At 38.4% G+C, this 27,147-nt stretch overlaps 1 protein-coding gene across 9 annotated transcripts in view; it reads right to left on the bottom strand.

Moving 5' to 3' along the window:
- LOC135502001 (kin of IRRE-like protein 1) overlaps window positions 1–27,147 on the bottom strand; it is a 289,676-nt gene that overhangs the window by 20,152 nt on the left and 242,377 nt on the right. For 6 of the 9 annotated variants that reach the window (XM_064794417.1, XM_064794411.1, XM_064794413.1 and 3 more), the window contains 3 exons: window positions 15,534–15,676; window positions 8,975–9,166; window positions 5,869–5,892 (listed from right to left, as the gene is read on the bottom strand). In XM_064794417.1, coding sequence (XP_064650487.1) covers window positions 5,869–5,892; window positions 8,975–9,166; window positions 15,534–15,676 — 359 coding nt within the window. Of the gene's footprint in view, window positions 1–3,543; window positions 3,568–5,868; window positions 5,893–8,974; window positions 9,167–15,533; window positions 15,677–17,357; window positions 17,424–27,147 lie in introns of those variants that run through there. The other 3 variants (XM_064794419.1, XM_064794412.1, XM_064794418.1) reach the window with 3 other exon arrangements.

A 27,147-nucleotide genomic window follows, 5' to 3' on the forward strand; every position in this document is an offset into this window, starting at 1 on the left:
TGGCAGGCAAACAAAGAAAAAGATAATATGATATTTATCTGATAATAATATTTAAGAATCATGGGCTACAGTTAGATATAATACCAACAAGAGCGGGAAAAACTGTAGAAACAACACAGAAAAGTTTAAGAGTATTTAAAATTTCTGACATCCTCTACATTCTTCCCGAATACACATGCTGCCATCTATCACCAACCTTAGATACTGGTAACCATGGAACCCAGGGTTGCCAAGAAAAAAGCCAGTTGCTATGGTCATCACAGTGGTTGCCATGCTGAGCATACCAAGGTGTTCAGTGTTTACTGTAACCGTGACAACACGAAATGACGAGAAGCACAGGGGGGTTAAAATTATCACCAAATTGAAAAAAAAGAGAAATTGAAGTTTGAGCAGAAAATAACAGAGTAGTAGTTTGCAAACAAAATTATAGGTGGCGAGGTTATCTGCAAAGCTTAAAGAACTAAAATTAGTTACAAATCAACAGAATTAAAGATCGAAAAAAATTGAAGAAACATAAAATGGTGAATGATGGGATTGCTTGTCTTCCATGCAGCGACACCTGTTGCGTAAAAATGTACCTAAAACGTAAACGCGATAATACGAATAATTTGATGCACAGAGGCATATGCAAAGGTACATATTACTGTGCGCCATTTGTTATGTCCAGTGCTCATGATCTGCTTTTATCATCACCAAAACAAGTCAAGGTCAAGCTTGAACAAGGTCAAGGTCGAAGAAGGTCAAGGTCAGCATTTTTGGAAACAGTAAGGTGCAGAGAGTTTGGTTGGGCAGGAAATTATGGTTTCTCTTCAGGCAAGGTAGCAGGTGGCAAAGGACACAACAAATGATGGTGACACCTTTTGACAAAGATTTGAACTAACAGCTGAAACATAGAATCTACAAAATGAATAAATTAAATAGAGAACAGTGCACTTGACCAATTGGTTTAGAGCTACTAATAAGTTTGAAATTGCAAAACTTATTTTTTTTGATTATATCAGACCAATGTCTCAAGTTCAGACAAAAACACGAAAAACTTGAATTTGCATGACAAGCAATTTAACATTTACGCAATTTTGCTCAAAATCTTTGTCTTTCACTTTGACAACGCTGTATGATAGCTGTTTTATCTGGCCAAGGAACGTAAATATGTAGTATGTTGTACAACGCAGTGTCAAGAATCATTGCGGACTTCTACAAAATATTCATTGGTAGCTCTGCGTCAATACACAAGAACAATATAGACCAAGCTTCCAAAATAAAGTCAAGCAGAGTTTGGGAGTTATTAGATTTCCATGCAATAATTACCATATTATAACCTGATTTACATTTCCCCATTCTGACAAAATATCATGAAGTTGTTGTTACAACATGACATGCAGTGTATATCTATTGATTACTTCGCATCAAGTTGATTATTTGTGATACATTTGTCTTGGTGCGAATATGTGGGGGAATAGTTATTGGAAAGACAACTTATTGAAATTCTTACAAACTTTGTCTTTATTTTGGTGCTCAGCCAGGTACAATAGAACACAACCAAACAGTGTTGCTCCTGAAGTAACGACAGGAATATGAAAATAGCATTTATGACAACAAATTTCGAAATTATACACATCATCTTTTGAAATTTGGACGAAAACAGTGAAATCCTATCCATAATTGTCTGCATTGATGAGGGGAAACAAAGGGTTGTATCTGGGAGATGCAATTTTTATCACCAAATTCAACATTTCTTCTTTGTCTGCAGCACTGTGGTTTTTCGCACAGTACCATACCTATAAGCCTAAGAGACTTGAATTTCCATACTCTTGGTTTTGTACGCTCACTCATGCTATATGTAGACAATCCCCAATTTCATAATTAATAATTTGAGATAGGAATTCTAAAACATCCTGCTTGTCATGTTTCGTCCTTTTATAGCATATATCGACACAACATGCGCTATAAATTCTAACTTCGAAATCCATATCCAACATGAGTAATAGGAAGCAATATGCCCCCACTTGAGAATCTTATAATTTAAATAGTATGTCAAGATTGGATCGTCTTTAAAATTAAAGGAGTCTTTGCCCGGGATTTTTTTCATTTTCATTTTAACAGCTCGAAATCTGGTTTGTGGTTCTGTCAGATAAATGCACAAATACATGTATATCATGTACTTCTTCTTTTTCAGCATTCATTCTGCACTTGGAGGTATTATTCCACAGACTGTTCCTAATTCTCCAAGGCAATATCCGTTGGGCCACATGTAAAGTTGACAATGGAAACTATGGTCTTTGAGAAACATGAACTAAACCATTTTCACAAGCAGGGGCTGTTTATTTCATCACATAACACAAATTAAAAGGATATTCTGAACCATAGAACATCCCTTAAACACTTCCTTTAAATCAAATTGTACTGATCGAAACTCTCATGAAATATTCACGAGTTATTTACCTAAATTTATGCTGTGATGTCTTTGAGTGAATGTCCATGATGAAGTAGGTATGAAAAAAAACTTGTCTGACTTCTGTCCTCAAAGAACTACACTTCTCCTCCAAATTATAAAGTCAATGGGGTGATTTCAAAAGATATGTTCGGTTGGGAGATAGTTCTTACTTTTGGAGTGGATATTAGATTTAATAGGTTTAACCCACTGATTGTCGTTTGATACGGCAATACTTACACATGTTTAACATGTTGCTTCCTGATCAGGCCGTTTCATTTATAATGTTGGTCAAAAAGATTGTTCATACTCCAAACTGCTCTTGTTACTGCCAGCTGCCAGTTCTTTAATTAAACTTCTTTTGAAGAAAGGTCTGTTATTAACAATTTCATGCAACTCTTTCAAATATCACTTCTCAACCCAGCTTCACAATTCTTCTTTAATCTTCTTTCATAAAAGGCATATTTGAACTAACATGACTAATATGACTCTCATGCAACAGTTCTTAACTCCATTCCATAATCTGTGCTCACACAAATTCTTTTGCCATGTTTGATGAAAAGTGTATTTGAATACAATCATTTTCATGCAACACTTTTCAACTCCATTTTATCGTACATTTGCCGTAAAAACATGTACAAAGACAGTACATCACATCCAGCAAAATCCAACTGAAACGAACTTCTCCAATACGAGACAAGACAAGGACAACACACATCCTGAATTTCTTCAAGATTTCATCTTTGGCAACATTTCAATCTTTAGGCAACATTACATTGTAAGTAATTCAAAGGGGGATATTTTTGTGTACTCTGAATTATTCTTGATGGAATCTTATCAAGGGAATTTTTATCTTTATCAAACTTTGCAACTTATTATTCCATAAGAAAGCTCCTCAAAAACTCTTATAAAAAGGACTAAACTCCCCTCCTCATAAGAAATTGTAATATCTTCGAAAGTAAGACTTTATCAAGATCCAACATCACCGGTCATTCACTCCACTGTTTGGTTGTGCTCATTAACATAATATACGAATCACATGACACGCCGTGGCCAATCAACGGTGACCTCAAAAAGTCACGTACGACCTTGAAGAAGTCGTGCATACTCACATATGTCTCGGCCAGGAAAATCACCTGTAAAAGTGTCGATTGGCAATTGATTTGGGCACAGTTCCAGGGACCATAGGCTAAACCAGGTTGGGGGAAGGGGGCATCTTCTCAAGGCAAAGGGAACCTAAACACACACTTTGGGAGCTGCACATATGTAGATGACAGCCTTTTATTTCATTTTGGTTGATGGGAACAAAAAGGGAATTTTGAAAAGGGACTTCTCACTTCACAATGACACTGTTTTGGTCGCGATCTCTAACACATTCCTTGGTCACATGACATACAGATATAGTATAGTTTCACCGATCTAAGTCATTTTTAGGTCTATGAAACTAGAGTAAATGATGCATGTACATGTTTGGTAAATGAGTGGCAGCGCTGAACATCAACTCAAGGTTTTCTTAAACAGTTAAGCTGTCTCTTAATAGTTGCTGAGGACTTGATTTGTATCCCTATGCCCCTGGCAATGCCTATGGTATCTAGGAAGGCAAATTAAAACAATTAAAGGGACGAGAGACATGCATTATTAGGGACAGGCATCTTGGAGAGTCACTCACATAATTTATTATAATACATGCATGATTCTTACCTAATTTGCATAAAATATGTAAATACATGCATGGAGTTGATAAATTATTCAGTTTTGATTGCAGAAAGGTACAGGATTGAGGGAAAGAATAGCCACCATCATATATTTATTCAGGGAACCAAAAGCTAGACTTTTATAGCAGATAGTCTTTGCCCAAAGCCACAAAACCAAAATCACGATAGGCGGTTTAGCACAACAACATATTTAGCAACATTTTATCGACATTATAATATAACCTCCACCACACCTCAATTTGCCACGGTTCAAACACCAGTATAGCATACAACTACCACCCTGCTGCCAAATACAATACCAAAAGTTCCAGAGATATGGAGAGAAGACTTAAATAGCCAAATGACACACACCCGAAAAGGGCGATTACAAATACATGTAGTTTCTTGATTCCGATTATGCAAATTCAACCTTTTAAGTTGAGGACTTGCTTTTGCTAAGGATGGGCCAGGAAAAAACTTCGAAAAAAATTCCACCAAAACAATGCTCACATGACGTTAAAAAAGTACTTCAAGACATCAGCGTGGTTTCTGAATTTGATCCAGTCAAAATTTGTAAGCAGGAGTTTAAATTCTGTATTCTTTTCTGGACTTATTTTTGGCATGAAAACGTACCGGCAGCAAAAATGGCACACCCACCATGCACCTCACCATTCAAATCATGGAAGACATCATAGTAAGAACAATGCATTCATCAGTAGATTTCAACACAAAAAAGTGCCAAATTATTCAACATGAATTATTATTTTGAGAACAGATATGTGCTTCATAGTTAGTGCTGAAATATTATGCCCCACATTTATGAAATTTACTATACATGTATCCACACTTATATTATCAAACAAACCAATCAAAAAATTGATAATCAATCAGAAAATCACACTGGGATGTCATATTTAAGGGGATTTGCAATGAGGGGGTCCAGCAGTCGAAGTACGGAGAGGGTCTAGGAGTCACCATCTTGGAAAATCGTGCCTTGATAATCGATTAGATGCATTTCCTGTTGACTAGGTTTTTGTGCTCTTATGTTCATACGCTGGACCATTGTGTATACCTGCCCCATTTCAATGTCATGATACTCCTTCATTGGCAGATATGACACTTGGAGAAAGAGGGGACACCCAGCCCGTACTTATGAAATTTCTTGTTCTTGTTCAGACGTCTGATGAGTAGTGGCTCTGGCATCCAAGTTGGCCCTCTTCCCGAGCATGTTCAAAAGGGTTAAGATTTCATGGTTTGATATATTTATTGTCAAATTCAAAGATTTTTCTAAAAATTAGGGAGGGGGCTAGGCCAGGGGAGCCCCCAATGGATCCGTGGCTATCTTTATTAAAAGGGTACATTTCCAAGATTATAAATGCAGTGGTTAATTCAATTTTCTTAAACCAAGAATGGAGTGACATCACAAGCCTTTTTTCTTTCCATTCAATAAGGGTAACCGACCTTATCAAAATATCACATGTATACATACATGCATTTTTGGTTCTCAATCAAAATGGAGGTGGCGACATGAACTTGTTTTTCTCCTGTACACTGGTTATCGAGAAAAAAAGATCTCGTACCGAAATCAAACTGCCATGCGCAGAGTGAAAACTAAGCTAAATTTCAAGTGCAAAGTTCCAGCAAAATGCATCAATTTATTAAATTAAGAGTGCAAAATATTTGTCAAAATGCATTTGGATATTTAAGTTCTTCAATCTATAAACAAAAGGCTGCCTAACTTACAACTTTCGTAGAGAGTCCCTGGCTCTATAAATAGATTACTCTCAAAATAAAATCTGCCATGCAAGTGTTAGACAGAAAATATGCAAAGGAGTAAAAATCATTGTCAGAGTTCTCCACTGCACCATCAGGTGACACCACTGTTCCCTTGTGCTATTTATAGGCACCCATTATTCACATCTGGCATCTGGCTCCTTTTTCCACAACCAGCTGCTTTGGATTGTCTAGATCAATTTCAGGGAGATCCTGGATTCCGCGAATTTAGAGCCCCAGTACCTCAAATCAAAAACCCAGGTCATAATTTGAAATATTCTTTCTTCTTTCTCCTTAGAGCCAATCAGTGCAGTATAGCAGTCATGACATCACATGTCGGCACTATCAAATACCTCGGAGGTGACTCGCCGAGAAATTTTTGTGTACCGTATATATTTCACGTTTCTCATGTTTGCAGACTATTCAATATAGCCGCAAAAAGCAAAATCTTATTGATATTATCGTTCCAGGGTTGTCAAAATATTATAGTAGTAGTACGCAAAAGTTGCAATTTCACAAAACTGTAAAGAAGTGGATGCTAAATTTTTCAGGTTTACAGTTTATTGCAAATTATCTGTGGAGAACACTGACAAAGTAGGACTTGCTGAGAAAATTATTCAAATCCTGGTGTTAGATTAAAGCTTTGATAGTGTGGAAATGAAAAGGAGCAGTGTTAGTAGTAAATGTAGGACAGTGAGTTTTGAAGAGCTTTCCAATGCGGAGGGATGCACATACATATTAGGCCCTTCAAAGTGTAATTGGATCGACTCTGCCTGATTCTTTGTATAAGATCAAATTACAGAGCACTGCAAATAAGCATTTGTACTCATGATAAATTGTGATTATCGCAACCAATCATCATGTTGTCATTGTGACTTTGTATATTGCAGGGATAGTAATATCTCATTTGCAAAGCACTTAAGATAGCTTTCAAATCTTATTCAGTTCCAATTGAAAAGTTCACATGAGCCTATTTTAACCCATTTGGACTGAAACAAAAAAAAAATTTCATGCACCATTTTTGTACCTTTAACATGTACTGCCATGTTAATAGTGGTAACTTTATTGGTGGTTTGTGACAAACTGTATAATTTAATGGCAAGTTTAAATTTCAAACTAAAATCGTATGGCTTTTATTGACTATACATTTTTAAATCAGTCCCCTAAAATTCTATTTAATGTCATCTACTCTGTCTGTGGTATAAAACAACTGAATGCGTGTTAAACAATGTTAAATGGTCAAAACAGTAATCACGAGACAAGAGCGTACAGGACAAAATTAGGGTCATATTTCACAGAAGCGAGAAGGAATGTTAGCTCATTTCAAGAAGAGAAGTGTTAATAAAATTATCATAACATAATATCCTGAACAGTATTCAGAGTAGATGAAGCCACAAATTACAAATATGTTGACAGAAAAATATTTTCTTCCAAATAAAATGAGATTATTTATTTATTGAATACACTTCGTCTGGTAGTTTTGTAAAAATAGCGAACACAGGACGGATTTTCAAGAAAGTCAGTAGGCCTTTATAAAAGTGATTTTCGGAACTGATAAAAAATATACAGTCGTTCCTCAGAATTTGCAAGGTGTTGACACAATGTAATAATAATTGTGGCTGCAATTTTTCTGCATATTTACTATATGTATGTCATTTTAAAATTTTAGTCATAAACTACAAACGAACTGGGGATCAGCGAGTTAAAGGAATCTAGCTTCATCTAAGACCGCTTCAATAATTGATGAAATCAACACAAATGCAATTGACACGACGTCATGACCATATCGGACAAAATGTTGTCTGTCCAAATTGAACATGCTGAATTGCATTGAACAAGCGAATTTTGTATTAGATATGCTGAGCGGTCTTATGTCGATGAAACCAGAGTAAAAACAATGTTATCGTTAGTGTGTTAGAGAGCGTCATCGAAACTAGTCTAACAGATTCAAAGAGAAAAGCATGCCAAGACTGAAAGTACAGGTTCTAAAGTCTATTTCAGATCAACATGAGAGCACGTCACTGTACATTTATACACTCTTATTGTTTACAAATGTAGACGACTTGTCTAATGTTGATCTGAGATACGGTACAGAGTCAAAAGGCATCGCGTGGTGTGAGAGACAAGACCAGAGGAATTAGTAGTTCTTTTATTGGCTCAAAGGTGGCATTACCATGCAGGATATAAGGTTTCTTGGATCCTTATATGTATATGGTAAAATGTATTATTAAAGGGGATCAATCAGTGCCATGTCCAAATTAACTTATCTTTGTATTCACATTAGATGGGGGGGGGGGGGGTCAGCAGCACAGATTCACGGTATAAACACTTTCTGAGGCCTCAGTAGTAACATGCAAGGCGAAATATCTTTAAGGGGGGGGGGGGGTCATCAACTTCAGGAGAGGGCAGGGGCATGTTCAAATTTGTGCCAAGTCATTCGCCAGGAAAGCTATAAGCCAGTGTGTGAATACATATTTCAGCAAGCTCTTTTATTCAACGCCTTATAATAGCAGACCATAACAGACTAACCTGTGGCTGTAATATTATGCTCTTCTGTTACTGAAAACAATGTTCCAAACACTGCATAAACAGGGCATTCCAAAAAATTGTTTGTCACAACACCTTTACTTGGCATCCTTGTAAACCACTTTGCTACAATGCATTTTTTGACACCAGGACTGCCTGAAATTCCAGTCCCATTACATCATGACACACAGCAGATAAATGCATGCACTGCACTGAGTGATATCATGAGTGGTGTCGTAGAACTCTGCAGCGTGCATCATAATGCACTGGACCAAAAAGTTGGGCCATTGTGGCAAATGGTTGACCATTTAATGAAATAAATTGCTTACGCTTTATTACCACCAGCAAATGGTCCTTTTTATAGCAATAGCCAAAATAAATTTTGACCAACCTCGTTTGAATATGGTATCTTTTTCAAGCCCAAATGTATCTGTGAACTTGACGAAGATGAAGCAAATTTCAATCCGGCATGGGCCACCACCTATGGGACAAGAAAAGAACTCAATTCCTGACAAATAAAAATCGTAGAAAGAAATGTAAGTTCACTCACCATTTTGCTTGCTTCCTATCATGGAATATCGTTTATAACCCGGTAAATCCCGCTCGACGCCTAATCCAAACCCGTCTTTTGTCCACTGGAGTTCCCCGACCATATCCGCAACGGCGCATTTCATTGTAGCAGTGCTACCGGCGATCACGGCCTGGTCCGACGGTTCCTCCATAAAACGCTGATCACATGACACTGAAAAATATAGAACGGACAATGCACACTTTATCCGGGCCATGTTGATAGCGGTATCGTTACCGCTCGACGATATTCCATAAAGATGTTTGTCGCCGTCGCTCGTGACTGAAAAAGAAAATCAAGAGAGGCGTGAAATTGTGCCGGTGGCTTTTTTCGAGCCACCTACCATTCCAATGCCACAACGACAAACTCCTTACGAACATCCACGTGAAGTCTCGGCAATTTGCTTCCTGGGGTCCAAAATTCTTCAAATCGTGGGATTTTTTTGTCTAAAAGTAGATTTGTAGATTTGATATATGTATTTTACAGAAAGGTTAATATTGTAAAAAATTGATAGGAAAAAAATTAAAAGTTAAAAAAAAATTTCGATTCCAAGCCAAAAGGGATTGAAATTAGGAGATAGACACATATTTCATGCAGTTTGAGCAAAACTTTCCCACTAAAATGACTAAAGCACCATGCAAACGAGAGTTATAAGTCACTGCTACATGCGACAGAGCCATGAGGACATGACGGTTGTTGTTGAAATGCTGCCACCAATTGGTTAAACACTTCAAATTGCAATCCATCACTGGTAATATGTGGTCGTGGTCCTGTCGCAGGTCTCAAAGACTGAAATCGCTCGTTTGCGCAGAGCTGAAGAAACATAATAAGGAATGGTCTGGATGGGAGTTGAGATGGAGGATTTAACTTAACTTTAGAAGCCATGCCTTCAATTTCACACTCACCACCAAACAGATAAGACCACAGACAGAAAACAACACTGATGGGAGGATAAGCCATCAAAAATCCCTAAAAGAAAACGATGGACATAAAAATGATGAGAGAAAACAGGTTAATTTCAAAGGTGACAATTTCAAACAGCATTGTTTAGCTTGCGATAGAACAAGCCAGGTTTAAAGAAGATATTTCCACTATAAAGGAAACAGTTTAACATGTTGTTGCAGTTAGCTTTAGAAAAAAAAGAGTTCAGCTTACAGTTAAAGCAGTCAGAGAGAATAGTTCAGCTTTAATGAGGACTATTCTACATGAGATAGAAATTTAAGTTTCAGAAACTGCAATTCTATGTGCTGCAACAGGAAATCAGAGACTGGAATGTTCAGAAGCAACCTTCTAATGTACCAAAGATGAAATCGAAATCTATTTTGGTTTTGGTTTTGGCCACAGTGCCTGTGTCTACTCTCCGACTCCCAACAAACCAGACGCACCAAGAACTGACTGCAAAACCTCGACAAATCACAGACGCTGACCCATAACAATGATTGATAGACAATCTGTCCACAAATAGAAACCGAATGGAACAGCTCCCTGCGCTATCTCGACCACGCCAAAACATCTGACAATTACATGAAAACCATATATCTTGCTGTCATATTCCTGCTCAGTTGATCTGAGGCTATATAATCCCTGATCGTCAGTTTGACGCTGTATGGGAAGTTCTCAATTTTGTGTTGAACTTGACAACTATATCACAGATTATAACACCGACCACTTTTTAAAAAAAACTGTTTGGTCAACAGCAATATACTGTCAGTTAAAGTTTTATACTTTCTCTAACGTGATGATTAGTGTAAACTGTGAAATTATCATGGCAGAAAAGGTTAGTGATTTGTACATTTGCACATTTTCAACTGGTGTTAAAACAAAATGTTGATATGATATTAGGAAATGAAATGATTCTGAACGTTATCACAAATGATGTGTTTTCTTTGATACATGAATTAAGAAAGATGTGGTATCGCTGCACCCAAATCCCTGTATCAATTTGATTTGGATAACTGGACTCAACATCGCTATATTCAGTCCTGTGAAGTTCTTCTTGTTTATCCCAGATGGCAACACCGCATAGCAGAAGCTGACAGTGATTCGAGATGCATGTAATCGGGGTAAGGTCAATGAAAAGAAGAGCAATTTAAGACTAAAGTCAATGTTTGACAATCTCAAAGTCAACATCAATCGCACAGATCAACTAAAAGCATCAGTTTTGACAAAAATCAAGTTTGAGTGCTTTTGATAAACGGTTTTGTCTTAATCATATTTTGGTGGCAAGTCTCAATCAATCAGAAAAGTGACAGTTTCGCTAAGCAGGCATGAAATTGAAATGTGTAATATGGAGGATAATGTCCCTGATTCGATTTTGATTTCGAATAACTGTCTTTGTTTAATCAAATAGTGACTAAACCCTTTGAGGGCAAAGACTGTGTTAGTATAAGACAGGTGGTCTGCAAAGGGAGGTTCCACTGTACTAATGTAGTACATTTGTATATAAATTCTGTAGAATGTTATGTAGTCCTCTGTACTGTCAGATTGGAGAAACCTTGAGAAAATTGTTGTCCATGTTCAAAGGGTTAATGGCTGCCTGTCTCGAATATCTCCCTGACGCTAGTGATGAAAAGCGACTACTTTTTGCAACATTGTACTCAAAGTATGTTTATGTAAATCAAGACCTCATCCATCATAATTGTTTATATCTCGTTCAGAAAGTACGGCAGTATCATGTAAATAATTATTTTTTATATGCACCAGTACTTGACAAACAGTAGAAAAAAATTGGTAAATACAAATATCCATGTCCTTGGCAAGACAAAAAACTTTTTAACCCTTTAGGTACTCAATGCCTGATTTGCCGGTTGTAGGCCTATCATTACACTAGCCCAAAATAAAAATTATGAAAATTTTCCTTTTTATACATGTCATAAATTTTCGCAAATGGCTTAAACAAATTGGCACTATCATTTTCATGTTTCCAGTATAACACTGGCCAACCAAAAGTGCAATATCAAACTTAAGATGAATTTAACACGTTTAAATTCAGCATTAACATGATTAAGGACCACTAATGTTCGTTGAATATTCTGAAAGTTCAAATAATTCAGTGTTGTGCTCGCTTAATGAGCCTCAGCCAAGCCTCATGGGATATCGTCAACTGACTCATTTCACCCTAAAGAAAAACTTAATGCCCATTTTCTCACCCGAATGCAGCCAAAATGCCATCATCAAGTCAACCGTGACCCAGCTCTCATCTTAAAGCCTAATTACCGACAACTAATTAGCTGAAAGGTTAATTAGCCAACTTAATTGACTGTTGTGTAGATCAGGGGTTTATTATGTAGGATTCACTGCAGTGCACTGCATTTGGTTTTTGCTCATGAATTTCGAAATGAATTTTATTGATGTTAGAGCAATGGCACCCACGGGTGTAATTCACAATCTTCGAATTAAAATTAACGCCCACAAAGAAATTGACTGGAGTTACACCGAGCCTAGTAAACTTTATAATTGCCCCAATAAAATATGAGAAGAAATGTCTTAATTCAACATTACGTGTTTAAGGTGGCACAAGCAGTAAAATTAGGCTTAACGAGCATTGTTGATTAACAGGCTAATTATTTTAATATCTAATGGCGACATTTCTTTAAACCCCGTTGTGTATCATCGATATATCTTAATTTGTGATACAACGCATGGTGTGTTTAGGTCATTGCAGCAAATGTCACATTTCCAGGTGTAGTTACGATCTTCCGCTTAGGAAATGTTGTCCATGTTATTTGAGAACAACGACTCCTGTTTATAAACAATGTTAATGCACAGCCGCAACCATAATCGCGGGTCTCAGTGATATACACTTTGATATCCTCTCACCAGTCTGCATGCAACCTCAACAAGGGTTACCAAACACCTCACATGCAATTTCAAATTTTATCCAATCCCATTACTAAACATGATATGAAGAAGCTTGAAAATGCAAACTTGAATCCTCAGAAAAATTTGAAACGGGGGTAAACCGAGCACAGCACATTGTAGTAACTGGCTGACAGACACGCCCACAAATATCTGTAAGAAAGCCCAATGAGAGTCACTTGGACGTGTTGGGAGGGAAAATCTAATTAACTGGGTTGAACAAAATGTAATTACCTCCAACAACCCAACATGGGACTCGGGTAGAACCTACGACAACTGGTACAGAAGTTTGAAAAAATATTAGAGAAAATAATTTCATATTGGATAAGATCATATGTATGATGACTAACACAAAACCTCTTTGTTTGATGAGGCAGGTCTCACGCTTTGGGACCAAACACTGAAGAAAACCAATAATGATCAAATAAATTCAGCCCATCCAAAAACTTTGTTGGTTTTCAAGGTCACAGCCAATGCCAGGTCACGAAATTTCAGATTTTTAAGAGCAAGAAATTGATGTAACATGTGTAATACCATTATCTTACACCAAACCCTTCTTTAACACCATCATCAAAGATCAAACCCTGAAGATGAATTAAGGCTCTATATCTAAACAAAATTCACTCAGTCTAAAATCTAGGCAATTTCCAAGACCACAGTAGATTCTCAAGGTCGTAAAATCTCAGAGCTATGGGTGCAAATGATTCCGCATAATGTCCACAAATTTGTCTCAATGATTGAATAGACTGACCAGTTTGGCTTCATTACAAATCCTTTATTCAGTTATCACAACCAAGCCAGACCTCCCACAGGCAAGACATACATGGTTGTCAACAGAGAATAAACTTGTAGGTTTTCCAAGGTCGCAGCTTCTGACTGTCAAAGTCAAAAGGAGGGTAATGAATTGTTATCATGAGTTGGGCAGGGGGGCTGATACCAGAGAACACTAATGTAGTAGGCTCAGTCCCGACACAGCCTAATCAATGTGGTCTTGGGCAAGGCAATTGCATTGGACATGTTCGATAACTTAGGGGTTTTATCATGTCAAATTAAAATGTTTAGGGTTCAATGCAAGCCCAGGAAATTCAACTTTGACTTTGCCAGCTAGGTATCCAGTTATGCTCATGGATAGAAGCAAGTGTGTCTTGCTGGAGGACAAGGTGATTTTACAGCAGAGTTGAACTCCACTTGGTATTCTTACCACTGATCCCTCTATGCACTGGCTACAAGAGAAACATAATCGTCTCCATGTGAAAATGTATCAAACACTATTATCAAGAGAACACACTGCAAACATTACTTGTAATGTCATTGTTTTTCATAATGAGCTAGTTTGTGGCCCTGTTGATCTAATAACATGAGCCGTTTGACTTCGTTACAAAAACTTGATCAAATTATCGTACCCGTATTGGATCCGCGACACTTCTGTGTATCGGTCGACACCAGTCTTGAGTGGCTGGCAGTGTTGTTGTACAATCCTTTTTTCGATCATTGATAGCTGGGACTAAAACTATCCCCTGAGGCCATTCTGAGTAAAAGCAGGCAGTAGGCCTCATGCGGCTTACCAAGCTCAGAGCTCGGTTGGTCAAATTACTTTCTGCTTTTAAATCTGCAATCATAACCGTCATATTTTCATTGCAGCATCACAGGTTGCAATGACAGAAATCACTTGTTTGCAGTGCATTTAGGTTGCTACTGTTGAGGCATAGACAGAATTTTTCCAAACGAAGCAAGATTACAAGTGGTTAAGATGGTTCAAATCAGAAGTAGAGGCCAGTCTAACATGTCAAAAGACAAAAGGGGACACTTCAAACACAAGAACATGCAGAAAAGAAAAGAAGTTTGGATAGAACGAAACTCAAAAGCAAATCCATCTGCACAAAAAACAAAACTAGTCACACAATAATATGCAATGTTTTCTCGAAGTGATAAATTGTCAAGACAATTGTCAATAGTATTCATCACTTTAACCAAACATCTACAAATTCATCAGTATGTTTAGTACCCATCATATTAAATGGTCCAGAAAGTCATGGAAGTGTTGAACTAACTGCTCCTACATGTAGCATTAGATATTATCTTGATTAAAATCACTTCCGGTTCACATGTAACTATTTTAATGGGAACTTTCAAATCATGTGACATCATCACCTTATTTGAGCCTTTTTGCTTTGCCCCAGAAAAGTTGTCACAAATGACAGATTTTTTCGATTTTGCCCTTGGCCTACATTCTCACATGTTTGGTGACACCAAACTTCGCTGAGAGTATAAATCAACTTTTCTTGATAGGCTAACTGAAGCTAATGAGGTGATCGCAAATTTGTTTTAAAGTATCACCAACAACTTGGTAGCCATTACAAACGCTTGCTGTCACATTCTCACAACTTCTTTCCATTAAGCACCATTATCCATTTTCTTCCAAGTGAGAGTTAAGTCACCAAAATGGTAGTCATGACGGATACGGATCGTCTCACAAGCTACAGCAAGATGATGAAGGAACAAACTTGATAACTCGATTTTCTACACCCTTTCTGCATTTGTTGAAGCTATTGGGCTTATTCACCTCTACACCCACAACAACTGCTTCAAATGACAGCACTTCAAGGAATTATTATCCTGAGTGGACCAGCAACTTGGCATTACTCAGGGAGTGTCATGTACGAAAATAATGGGTTAAACCTACCTGTGTGCACCAGTAATATCCATATGAATATCGAGCCTAGCACATAGTGCTGTATGTTGTATAGCCAGGATTTCGTCCTGGAATTCCGTCTGATTTGACAACCACACACTGGGTCCATGCTTCGAAACTCATGGACTGTTAATCTGCAAAGATAAAAATAAGACAGAATTGATAATGTGTCAGAAAATGCTACCCAATGTAAGAAATTGTGATAGATTGGAAAGAAAATCTGTGTCAAAATGGAAGAAAATTGCCCCTTAACAGAATGGACCCAGCCGTTGGGATTTTGAAGTTGCCGAATAGCCCATTCATGAAATTCTCTGCAGTGCCATCACTGCAGGGAGATGTGAACCATCCAAAATGAGTCTCCACTACAGAAGAACACAACAAATCCATCTTTTTGCACCTTAAAGCATAGCTTATTTAGGGACTATAAAGGGTTAACCTTGGCTAAGACACCTTATTCAAGAAACATTGGTCTCTATCCAGAAAAAACCCTCTGAAGCTCCTCAAGTAGACCATACATCCTTTCATCCACTATTACTGAGATGAAAAATTCCATCATAAGTTTGCTCCGGGAATATTGATTTGAGTTTCTTTAGAGCCTGGCTCCCTAAGTCAACAACTCTGATGGCCGCGAACATGATTTAAATTCAAAATGTATCGGAAAGTTGGTTGATCTAGTGCCAAGACGAGCTCTCAAAGAAACATTTCAACTCCTTGAACTTAATGCGGGATCGGTAACACGCAAGATTGGGCTTTGAGGGGACGGCAAGCTAAAATTATATTTATTGGTCAGATCTCAAGTGCCTCAAGAAAGTTTCAAAGAACTAGATTGATATTTTTAACAATTTTGAAGCTGGCAATATGCCTCCCAGAACGTCCTGAACCTTTCATCCTTGCCTGGACAAATGCTGGAGGAGTAATTCATTCTCCATACCCTGTCAGTACCTGAGAACATTTCAGGGGAGCCTCATAGCCTAGTGGTTAACACTGCTGGCTACCATTCAACAGGGCAAGGGTTCGATATCAGGGAGAACCCAGGATTGTATTTCTAAAAGAACCATCCTGGCTTTTCGGGGGACTAAAAATCCTGGCTCTCCACAGTCCTTTGAATGAGAGTTAAAACTGAGGTTCCTCATATCTCGTGTCTATACCAAGGCAGGTTAAAGACCCAACCAAGTGAGAAACATGAGTAGCTTGCGTGGACTCAACCTCTCCCCGAAGTTGGATTCGCTTGGCCAATAAACCCAATTGGCGCATTAACAGTAGTGTCAAGCATAAATGCTCATCCCACCTTAAAGGCGGAATACTCCAAGTTGGCAAGGGCATGTCGATAGAGAGGGTACCTCTGACAACCTAGGTTTCCTTCTACAGTCACTAATCATACATGCAGTTTATTGAGCTGATAATGTCCTAGTTGACGCTCAGCTCTTAGACCATGATCACATTTAATTCTATCTCCTATGGCTGCATGCACCAGAAACTTATATGCTTTTATAAATGTAGACTGTCAAGCTTCGATCTTGCTAACAGGAAAGTTGCTTTCATTGGATCAAACTTGGATGTACAAGATGTTTAAAAGCACTTCAAGATAAAAGCATCCAGAACCAGCTTTTTTGTTCCAAGCATTGGTTTCCTCGTTGTGTGATGGCAATGCAAATATTCGAAATGGGATGACTCCACTTGGCACGTTTTGACTTAATATTGCTGACATGCACATTCTATTACTTGTAACAAATGCTAATGTACATGTCAGAAGTCGTTATTCAAGTTTGATGGCAGGCAAATGTATTTAGAACAGCACAAAAAGAACTTACTGACCAACGAGTCAGTCTGGCTTCATCCTCTGAAACGGCAATCAAGGTTAGAAAGAATGAAGTAGTTTCCAGCCAATTTATAGTCCATATTATCTGGAAGTTTCCATCGGCCACGCCATCATTTCCACTTGCTGAACCAGATCAAATACCACACTTGAGCTTCTCTCACAAGCTAACAAAAGTCATAGGACTGGTGCAATTACACTTGACAGATCCAACATCCAGTCCAGCTCCAGAACTCCAGAATTGAAACAACTTTTGTTCCTCTCCACCTGATTTCAGCTGATCGAATATCTGACCCAACGCAGGAACAAATTCATTATCGTAAGACAATAGAGATACAGAGCACTCTTTATCATTATCACTGCCATATGGAGTAATAGCCTGAACAGATTGGTGATAAGTTCATGTTTCTTTCTCCATCAACTAATTGCATGATTGAAATATGACTAATGTCAGATATTAGAACAGTGGGAGGAACAATACGAAGAGATCAGATGCAAACCGTAGCCAAAGCATAAATTTTAATGAGAAAGGTCTGACGAAAGTACACCTATCTTTAACTGATAAACGTTGTGTGGCTTTGAAACGGAAGAGACTGCAGTTGGCCTTGCATCCAACGCAGCAGTTATCTTTGGCTCCATAGTATCAGTGATGGATACAGCTATCAATTATTTTTCACTCCAACAGGATATATTTTATCAAAGGTTATCAGACTATTCCAATAATCTTAACTGCACCTGACAAGTTGCAGAGAACATTGTTGTATATGCTCGTGACACGCTTGTCCAGGAATCAGAGGTCATATAAACTGTTCCTTGTGAATTGTACTATGGAATATGTAATTAAAATGGCACTATAGTTGTCGAAAGGGTCGCTGGGCTAACTGATTATGTTTGAATTGTCCTCGAGAAACCTCATATCCTGCCAAGGTATTGTTTCTGTCTAGATTTGTATTGGCTGAATGGTAATGGAGACTTGGCAAATAGTGTTTGTTCAGGAGTGAAACAGAGGGTGATGTGACCTTATGAGGCATCCTGTGACAGCTACTTGAATCCCCAGATTGGTTTCCATCCCTCACAGCTGTAACATGTATGACACTGATGTATTAGATTTTAGATTGTAATGTACAGTTTGGTATTTTGAGGAGAAATAAGCAACTCTGTTTAAGATGAAAGATTGCTTAGATAATCAGGAGCGAGGTGGTATCCTGGAAATGTGTCCGACTTCTGATCAGAAGGTTACATGAATGGCCAAGTGAAACGCGGTGTGAGCCCTAGCATTAAAGCATACCGTTTCACTAAAGACACAAATTTCTATAGCATTTCCTTTTAGCTTTCGATCCTATCTATCTGGAATGGCTTTTGTTTTGATACAATATTGTACCTTTACCTAGAGCAGGTGTTCAGGGTATCAAATCGCCTTAAGAAATGTATCACATCGCAAAGGTATGCCATTTTCTAGTTCTACAAAGGAGGAACACGTTTGCTCAGACAGTTTATAAACATTCAACAATCGCATAAGATCAACATGCCAAACTAGAGAGTGATTCTCTGGATTTTTCTACAGTTTTGTATCAATACTGACAAAGTTGGAAACATCACCTGTGGTATTGAATCACCAAGGAAAATGAAGGTACCTGACTTCACATGAGAAGTCAGGCAGTGGTGCTTCACAAAACCAGTTAAAAGTTATGTCTTCTCCAATTTCACATGTTATGCCGTATTTTGATCAAGTACACAGCAGATGTATTCAATCCAACTATTCAACTTTCTTTAGTTACAATACAAAGGAGAAACAGTCGCTTTCTATGACATATGAAAATTCCAATTCTATAACGCCAACACACCATAGAAAGCATCTATTGTTATTCGTGCATCTGAGTGGAATTAAGAAAGGGCCTTTTTCATAACCCGATGTTAGAATGGGGAATTCAGCAGCCAGCCTTGTACTCCAAAGGAACATTGAGGCAAAAAGCATTGCACTGGTTTATCTGACTCAAAAGAAGTCGAAAGTGTCCACTTGAAGCTGATTATTATTGTCAACTACATGTGGTGATGGCTGTTCATTCATTTTGTCAGCCGTGTATGCACAGCCGATTTCAATGGCACTGTCAACATACGCCATCGACCGACATGCACACCTAAAACACTCAAAGCAGCAAGAGTAGTCAATGATTCAAACACTTCCCAAAAGTAATCGTCAAGGCCTGCGAGTCTTACTTGTTGCAGCGGACTGTAAACTTGTCAGTGGCACTCTCCCCTCATGAAGTCCACGAGCCAGCCTGTTTCATGTCTGATGGTTGCCCTTTCATTTTGCAGACTACTGCTTGCCATCATCATACAGTAGACACTTTGAATGTCTGATCAATGGCATTGTGCAGACCAGAAGCCCCAAAGACAAACCCTACTCACGTCGCATCGCCAAAGCAGCAACAGTCAGTCCTGAATAAAAATTACATTACATTCTGTCTTTGATTATCAATGTACCTAATGATTGTCGCTAATGACAACAAATGCAATCACCATCTTCATCTCTGGGAGGTAGGAAAATTTGATAACGGGTGTCGCCAGCTCTTCAGTTGATGAAATTAGATTATCACTGCCAGGGAGTCTGGGTTATTTTTGTAGACGGAGATGGAATGTATGTCTGGCGAGGCGAGGGGTAATAATCTAAAAATTCCTGTCAAAGAACAACAAGGTCAAACCGCATACGGGGGTAATCATTTCGATTTTTTAGAACTCCCTCTCTTGTACATACTTAAATATGCTAGAGTCAAGATCTCCTCCGACTTATGAACCAAAAAAGATTCCATTCCGGTACATGTGTAAATGGCCCTGGAGCACTATCATCATAAACCAGGCAGTAGCTTTATCTCCAAACTGCAAGGACACACGACACCACAATTAAATTAGCACCAATTACAATACAAAGACTGCTATCTTTATTAGATTTTCAGCTACCGAGTCAGATAAAATATCCACTGGTCCGCCTAAGGCAGATCATCATCAAAAAGACTTTGTCGAATTTTTGGTATGAGCCATCAGATGCTGATATTCCATACAGCCGGACAGGCCTAAAAACTGAATTTAAGTTTTTATACAATTGTAGTACTTGATACTTTACTGAATTTCAAAACCGCTTACATTCTTTCCCCACCCTCATCCAGAAACCAAGGAGTGCATCACATTCTGTGCTATACACACTTGGCAATTTCTGGCCAGTTGAGAATTACAGAGTTGCACTGACTGAGCCTCGAACCCAAGACCTTCTGCTTACAGGCAGGACACTCTCCACTGCACCACTGCACTCCCCAACATGCCCAAGGAGTGTAGCAGCTCAGGATTTTTGAGCAAGGGGATTGGTAAGGTGGAGTGTTCAGGGGAGGGGGAAGTTCTCGACTAACATTTCAGAGAGGCAAGGAAACTATACCCCAACCCTTGGTATGGCAATCATCGAAGAAAATGACAGTCTTCCTATTTCTCTAAGACCTCCAATATTCCAAATGTGGCACCAAACTTGCCTCCATCTGCAACAGTTGTCAGACTCTCTCCAAATACCAATCACATGACATTTGAATATGGTACACACCGCTGAATAATTTTTGGTATCTTTCCTAGCCAGGTTGTCCTGATCATACATATTGTAAATTATTTGTAAACAGAGGTGCTATTGGAAAATGGAGCGTTTCTCATTATCCACAGACCTTATTGGAGGACATGAGATTGAAGTAACCATTCCACGAAAGACGTTCAAATGACTAGCAACTCCTGCACTTGCTCTGAGGTGATTATATGCGTATCACTGCAGTTTCCAATATGGTGCTGTAACAATGACTCCAACTTTTGTGAATTTTAGAAAATAGAAGTAATAGTGAATAGAAGTAAAGTGACTAGCCTAAAGTCAAATATGTTGTGATGTGTTTGTGTTGAACCGATGCTGAATGGTTGGATCAGCAGTGTATATATATCTCCTGCTGTGACCTAGAAACTTCGGCAGCATTATACTTTCACCAACACAAAAATACATCGCAAAATTTTTTGACATCAATACATCTGTACATACATCATACATAAGAGTTATTTTCAGCATTGATCCGCAAGTGAAATGCGCAAATCAAGGAGCTATTGCAAAAATCAATCGGCAATATCGAAGCCACCACTTCATTTGCATCTCTCTGATGCTCCTGGCTATTTTGATTTATTTTCGTACATCATACAGCGAAGCCAATCCTGACGACCGAAATAATTCGCAATTGACGTCTGTTCCTTTGGGAGTGTGTATACAAACTTCACAAATATAGCACATGCATTCCTCATTAAGAAAATGGGGAAGAGGGGTACATTTTCACATTTTTCCTCACAAAATTAGAAAAAGATGTGAAACAACTGCCATCTGAAAGTACTGATCAATGCTTTCCAAAAAGGCAAGAAAATGTTGCCTCTTATTTGACACAAACATGACAGAGATTTAAACAATCACCCAACAAAGCAACTTGATATCTGGATCTAAATCAAAATTCAATTCAGAACTGAAATTTTAGACAATGTTCCTATGTTTCAAAAAGTCAGATTAAAGTATTAAACAATGTTCGATATTTTCAAAAGTTTTTGGGTCCTTTGAGAATTCTGCCTCGCGGAAGAATTGGAAATTTCACCGAAAGATCTGAAATTCTGATCCGCAGGAGGAAAAAATACTCACCAGGTGTGAAATTTCTGTCTGAAGATCATTTAATTGTCTCATGACACATTTTCAAACTTTCTGTCGAAGTGTAATATATTTGGATGAATTCTTTTAGAATTTGAATGATAATGAATGGTGACTACTGAATACAGGGATTCAAAATGTTATAATGTATATGTAATTGGCGATAATAAAGCTCCCAATCGAACTTATGAGTTCTGATATTTTGTTTCTGTAGCAGTTTGTGACACTTGCTCACTTTTGGACTCGCCTCAGGCCAGAGAAATCGCAAAAGTCTGAACAATGTAGATTTTCATTCGTCCCAAATACCATCAGGGACTGGATTGCTCTGTCTCAACCAACCAACAAGGCCAAAACACTCGAGGCATTCCTTGCTAGCCTACCGAAGGCTAGATACTAGATAGCCCTGGCGCACCGCACTCCCCACCCTCGGTATTCATACACTCTTAGTGTCCTACACGTATATAAGAAGAAGAAGAAGTTAAGTAAACTCGGCACTATAAACAGATCATGAAATTTTTGGACTCGCTTCAGGGGAGGAAAGGTGTCGATATACTGATCACCTGAGGGCGAGACTTTATCGAACCTATAATGAAAGTGCAGGGTGCCGTGAAACAAATCATGTGGATTGTCACAAAATTTACGAAAATTGAATTATCGATGACAAATTACTTGTGGCAACGTATACAGCAGGATGACCAATCAATACACTGAAATCAACAACATCGGAGCTGTCATCAGCAGTCGAGGCTAGTACTTCATAATAAAATGGCAGAAATTAAGGTGAACTGTCTTGTGCAGCCCTGGTCGATTACATCTGGCGGATAGTGTTATCGAACTTTGGCAATTGATTACAAGTTACAAACGTTACATCACCGAAAATTATACGGGCAAGAATTCAAAATGAAAAATGCCATCTGCACTTTTGGAGTTAATTCAGTCAGAAAGGTGACAAGTAAAATGTTAGAATTCACTGAGGCAGATACAGAAGAAATTCTCGATTCTAATTCAATGGGACCTTATCAAGCTTCCTCGATAATCATATCAGTGTAGGCCGCCCTCTCTAACTCAATTGTTTAGCGCTGATTACGTCGAGCTAGTATTCTAAGAACAGTTTGTCGATTTGAGTATAGTATGGCTGATTACTGCACTGTTTCAGGAATGGAACCCTGCCATGTTCTGTCATGATCTACAGTGTGTCTCAAAAACGCAGTTGTTACATTTTTAATGGTTAACGAGGTGAAAAAGTTCTCCGATACTTTGTCTGTCTCTGTGCGTCCAAAGCAAGGGTTGAACCCTCACTGGGATGATACGTCACTAACTACATCACCATTGGCGCCTTTATGGCAGAACATTATCTTGAAAAGAAAACTCATCTGTGTGTGTTTAGACTTGAACACACTGCTTGAATGTGAAGACCGATATCAAACATTAACCAATATGATAATTTTTAGATATGCATATCAGATGACATGACGATGGTCATTTTAAATGATGGCCCAACTCATTGCACAATACGTCATTCCCATATTACTTGTGGTGGAATGATTACTTGTGGCGCCATAATGGCACCCTCCATCTTAAAAAAAAAGTAGATAAGTCTGAAATCTTTGTGAAATATATTGTGCAGGATATGATTATGGTATAGGATGATATTCAATAAGAGCAGGGTTGGACCCTAACTGGTTGATAAGCTGTTACTACTGGCGCCAGCAGGACATGTACGATATCTTTGAATGGAATTGTCCACGATGACTTTAGAAAAATATTTCAGACTAGTTTTGCCCCCGAGAATTCTATTCAATAAACAACACAAAATAATAACGCGCAGATTGACGGCAGCGAAACTGACTTGCACACTGTCTGGGAAATGTTGAAAAGAAATGTGCCATTCAGCTCGGTGCAATAAGATATTTATTTCATTATTATATCAGTGGTGCATTGAGATGGCATAAAATTGAATCAGTCCTATCAGGAAATCCCAATGGAATATCTGAAAACGATCGCAATACCGAGAAAATTTGCAAAAATTCGAGATGTGTAATCAGAAAGTTTGTAAAAACTTAACAGCATTATCGAGGAATATTATACAGTGGGATAAGGAAGTACCAGTTTCTGCCTCTAGGGGTATCTGAAGGGATATTAGAGCTTATCTCTGGGAGTTTTTTTCAATACTACCTGGTCTAACTGATGAGGAAAATATAGAGTAGTCTGCCTAAGCCAAGGTAAGGAAAATGCTCCATCTGAGTGGACCTTTGCTTGTGAAACATGTGATTGACATCTCCTGCCCCTGGTTAAAGAGAGAGATGAACCCAATTAACCCATACCACAGTGACATGCAAGAAATACTTAATAGAGCTAATGTCGACAAATATCTATCTTTGTGCTGAGGACTGGAAATTGATACATACACAGAACAGTCTTCGATGTACCCATTTCAGGGTTATGAGAACAAAGTTCATGGACTACACAGAAGATGAACAGCCCCTCTGTCTCCATTGCGCAATAAAAGAGTCATTGCCACTGCCAATTTCAAAACAGGATATGACTTTTTTTGAGCAGGCAATTTGTAATTCCGTAATATGCAGATGCGAAGAGACGTGGCCACACAATGTTTCTCTGGGGGTCATAACGAATTCCAGATAATATCATCGCGAAGTTTTGGACCCAATATTTTTTACGTCCCATTGTAGCACAAGCCTTTGTGCTTTCTGATGAATAAATCATGTTGTTTTTCTAGATGGTCCTATCATTAATAATGTACATACTTTGGGCGTCTCTGGGTTTAAAACCACACATTAACAATCATGTTGTTGGCATAGCTAGTTTAGAACTGTCCACGAAGGTCCAAGAAGGCCTGCAACATAAATACTGCACGATCCTGTGGGAGGGTAACATGGTTTGTGGGTTGAGTGAGCAGAATATGCAGTGTCCTTTGGTGGGATGAGACAGGTTCACGGTGGGAGTCCAGATAGCTTCTGTGCCAAGAGACTTATATTAACACAAACACAATGAAGATGAGATAACTCCAGGATTTAAAAGGCACATTTAATGGACAAAGATCCTCATCAGCAACTCCAAGAACATAACAAAGTAAGTTGGATCAAATTCCCAATGCATTTATGCTCTTACTATAATGATGATATGCAGGTGTCACTGGCTTTGTTACCAAGAAACGGATATATCCACACAGAAAAACAACTGAATCAAATCAGGCAAAGCTGTCATCGATCTGCCAAGATGTGACTTTTTGATCTGAATAAGATTATCAAATACAATGGTAAATTTAATTGGAATGTCAAATCATTCTCCAGTAGAGCTATAGGGCTAAATCGTGACAGGTAACAGCTGCTATTCAGATTGGAAAAAAAATCTTCAATGTTTTGATATGGGCATAAAAATATTGATGCCACGTAGTCATGTAGTTTTTTTAAAGCACCCTCCAAAGGAGAGATTTTTATTCCAGTGACCGACAGTAAACTGGTCAATGCTGGGGACCACAGTGATGATTCTTGTCGCAGATTAGCACCTGCCATGACCAATGTAAAGGAGGGAATTTTGTTACATGCAATAATTATCGCAGGTTGCTGCAACTAACAAGAGGCCCAAGGGCCTGGCGCTCAGCTGAGTTAATATCATTAATATCTTCCCGGTGTTTAGTTCATTATGCATGAAATGGCATGCTCCATGGTATTTGATATCCTTTTGCGTTCACTACGGTACCAACGTTTTTGGTTGACATAATTATGCCACTGTTCATTCCTCAATCCTGACCATAATTCGGGTGAAATCATCGTATGAAAATATTTACCGAAACATGAAGTTTCGGCCATGAATGAGGATACTCATTGTCATAGCCTCGTTTACAAGTACGAAGTATTTTCCCGCGAATATTCAAAACTGCTTGGCTCCTTGCCAGTTAAATATCATGTGACTATACACAAAATAGAAAACTTTGATGGAAATTGTAAATCATTTTTTTATCTATCAGGGGAAACAAGCTGATGATGATCAAATAAATCATTCATGAGAAATCGTTTTGTTGCTGAAGCTTGCATGACGAAGTTAATGCTAAACCTTTTCTTGTGCTCTACTGCGCCACCGTAGTTTTCTATTTAGACCAGCGATGACGTCATTTCTGGTGATTCCCTACGTTGTCCAATGAGCGCTTTTTAAAATGTGCCATTTGGTATTGTACAGTATGCAATGTATTTTTTCAGCGCTGCCAGTTGCCGAACAGAATGCCGTAGCTCCCTCAATTTCCAATCAATTTTTATGGGAGTGACATTTTTGTATTGCTTAGAATGTCTACTTTTTACCCATGAAAGAATCGTAGAACTAAAACATAATAGGCGAACAGAATCATGCCGATTCACTGCACATACTGTGGGAATTCTCCACTTCAAAATACATCGGCGATGTCATCGCGAACAGAGCATGCACTTCCGATATCGTTTTCACAGAAATGTGGCCAAATTTTCAAGAACTAATTTCTGAATTTAGTCCCTAAAGACCTTATGACTACCACTGAAACGATCTAGTGATAATATCGCCCACCAGACTACTTTTTAAGCAGAAAATTGGGTACTTGAGTGTCATTGAGCTCCAAGATTATTGCACATGGCGTAAACAACATCCCACCATTTTGTCTCTGCTTCGGTATTTCGTACGCCGCTTATAATGCACCTTCCCAATTAAAACCAACATAATGAGGCCTTACATCGTTGATTGAATAGGAACACCACACAAAACACAATAAAGTGGGGGTACAATCGATTACGAAGCTGAAGTGAACAGTGATTTATTCCTATAGAGCTACTGCTTTTGTTGTGTAGCTGCCATGTTTTGAGAACTGGCAAATAGGAGACTTCATTGATGGCTGACGTCATCGGGCGGGAATTTGAATCAGCAGAAATAATTAAAAGGCAGGTAGCGCCCTCTCCTGTTAAAATTTTGAACTTTTTCTCAATAAAATAGATTTTCAAGAATTTTATCTTAATATTAGAGCATATTTCTAATACTAATTCTGCTGCTCCTAGGCCGATATAGGCCAGTTTCCTTCATGCACTCTCGCTCGCAGGAAGTAGGTC

Source organism: Lineus longissimus, chromosome 18, assembly GCF_910592395.1.
Source record: "Lineus longissimus chromosome 18, tnLinLong1.2, whole genome shotgun sequence".
NCBI classification, from domain to species: domain Eukaryota; kingdom Metazoa; phylum Nemertea; class Pilidiophora; order Heteronemertea; family Lineidae; genus Lineus; species Lineus longissimus.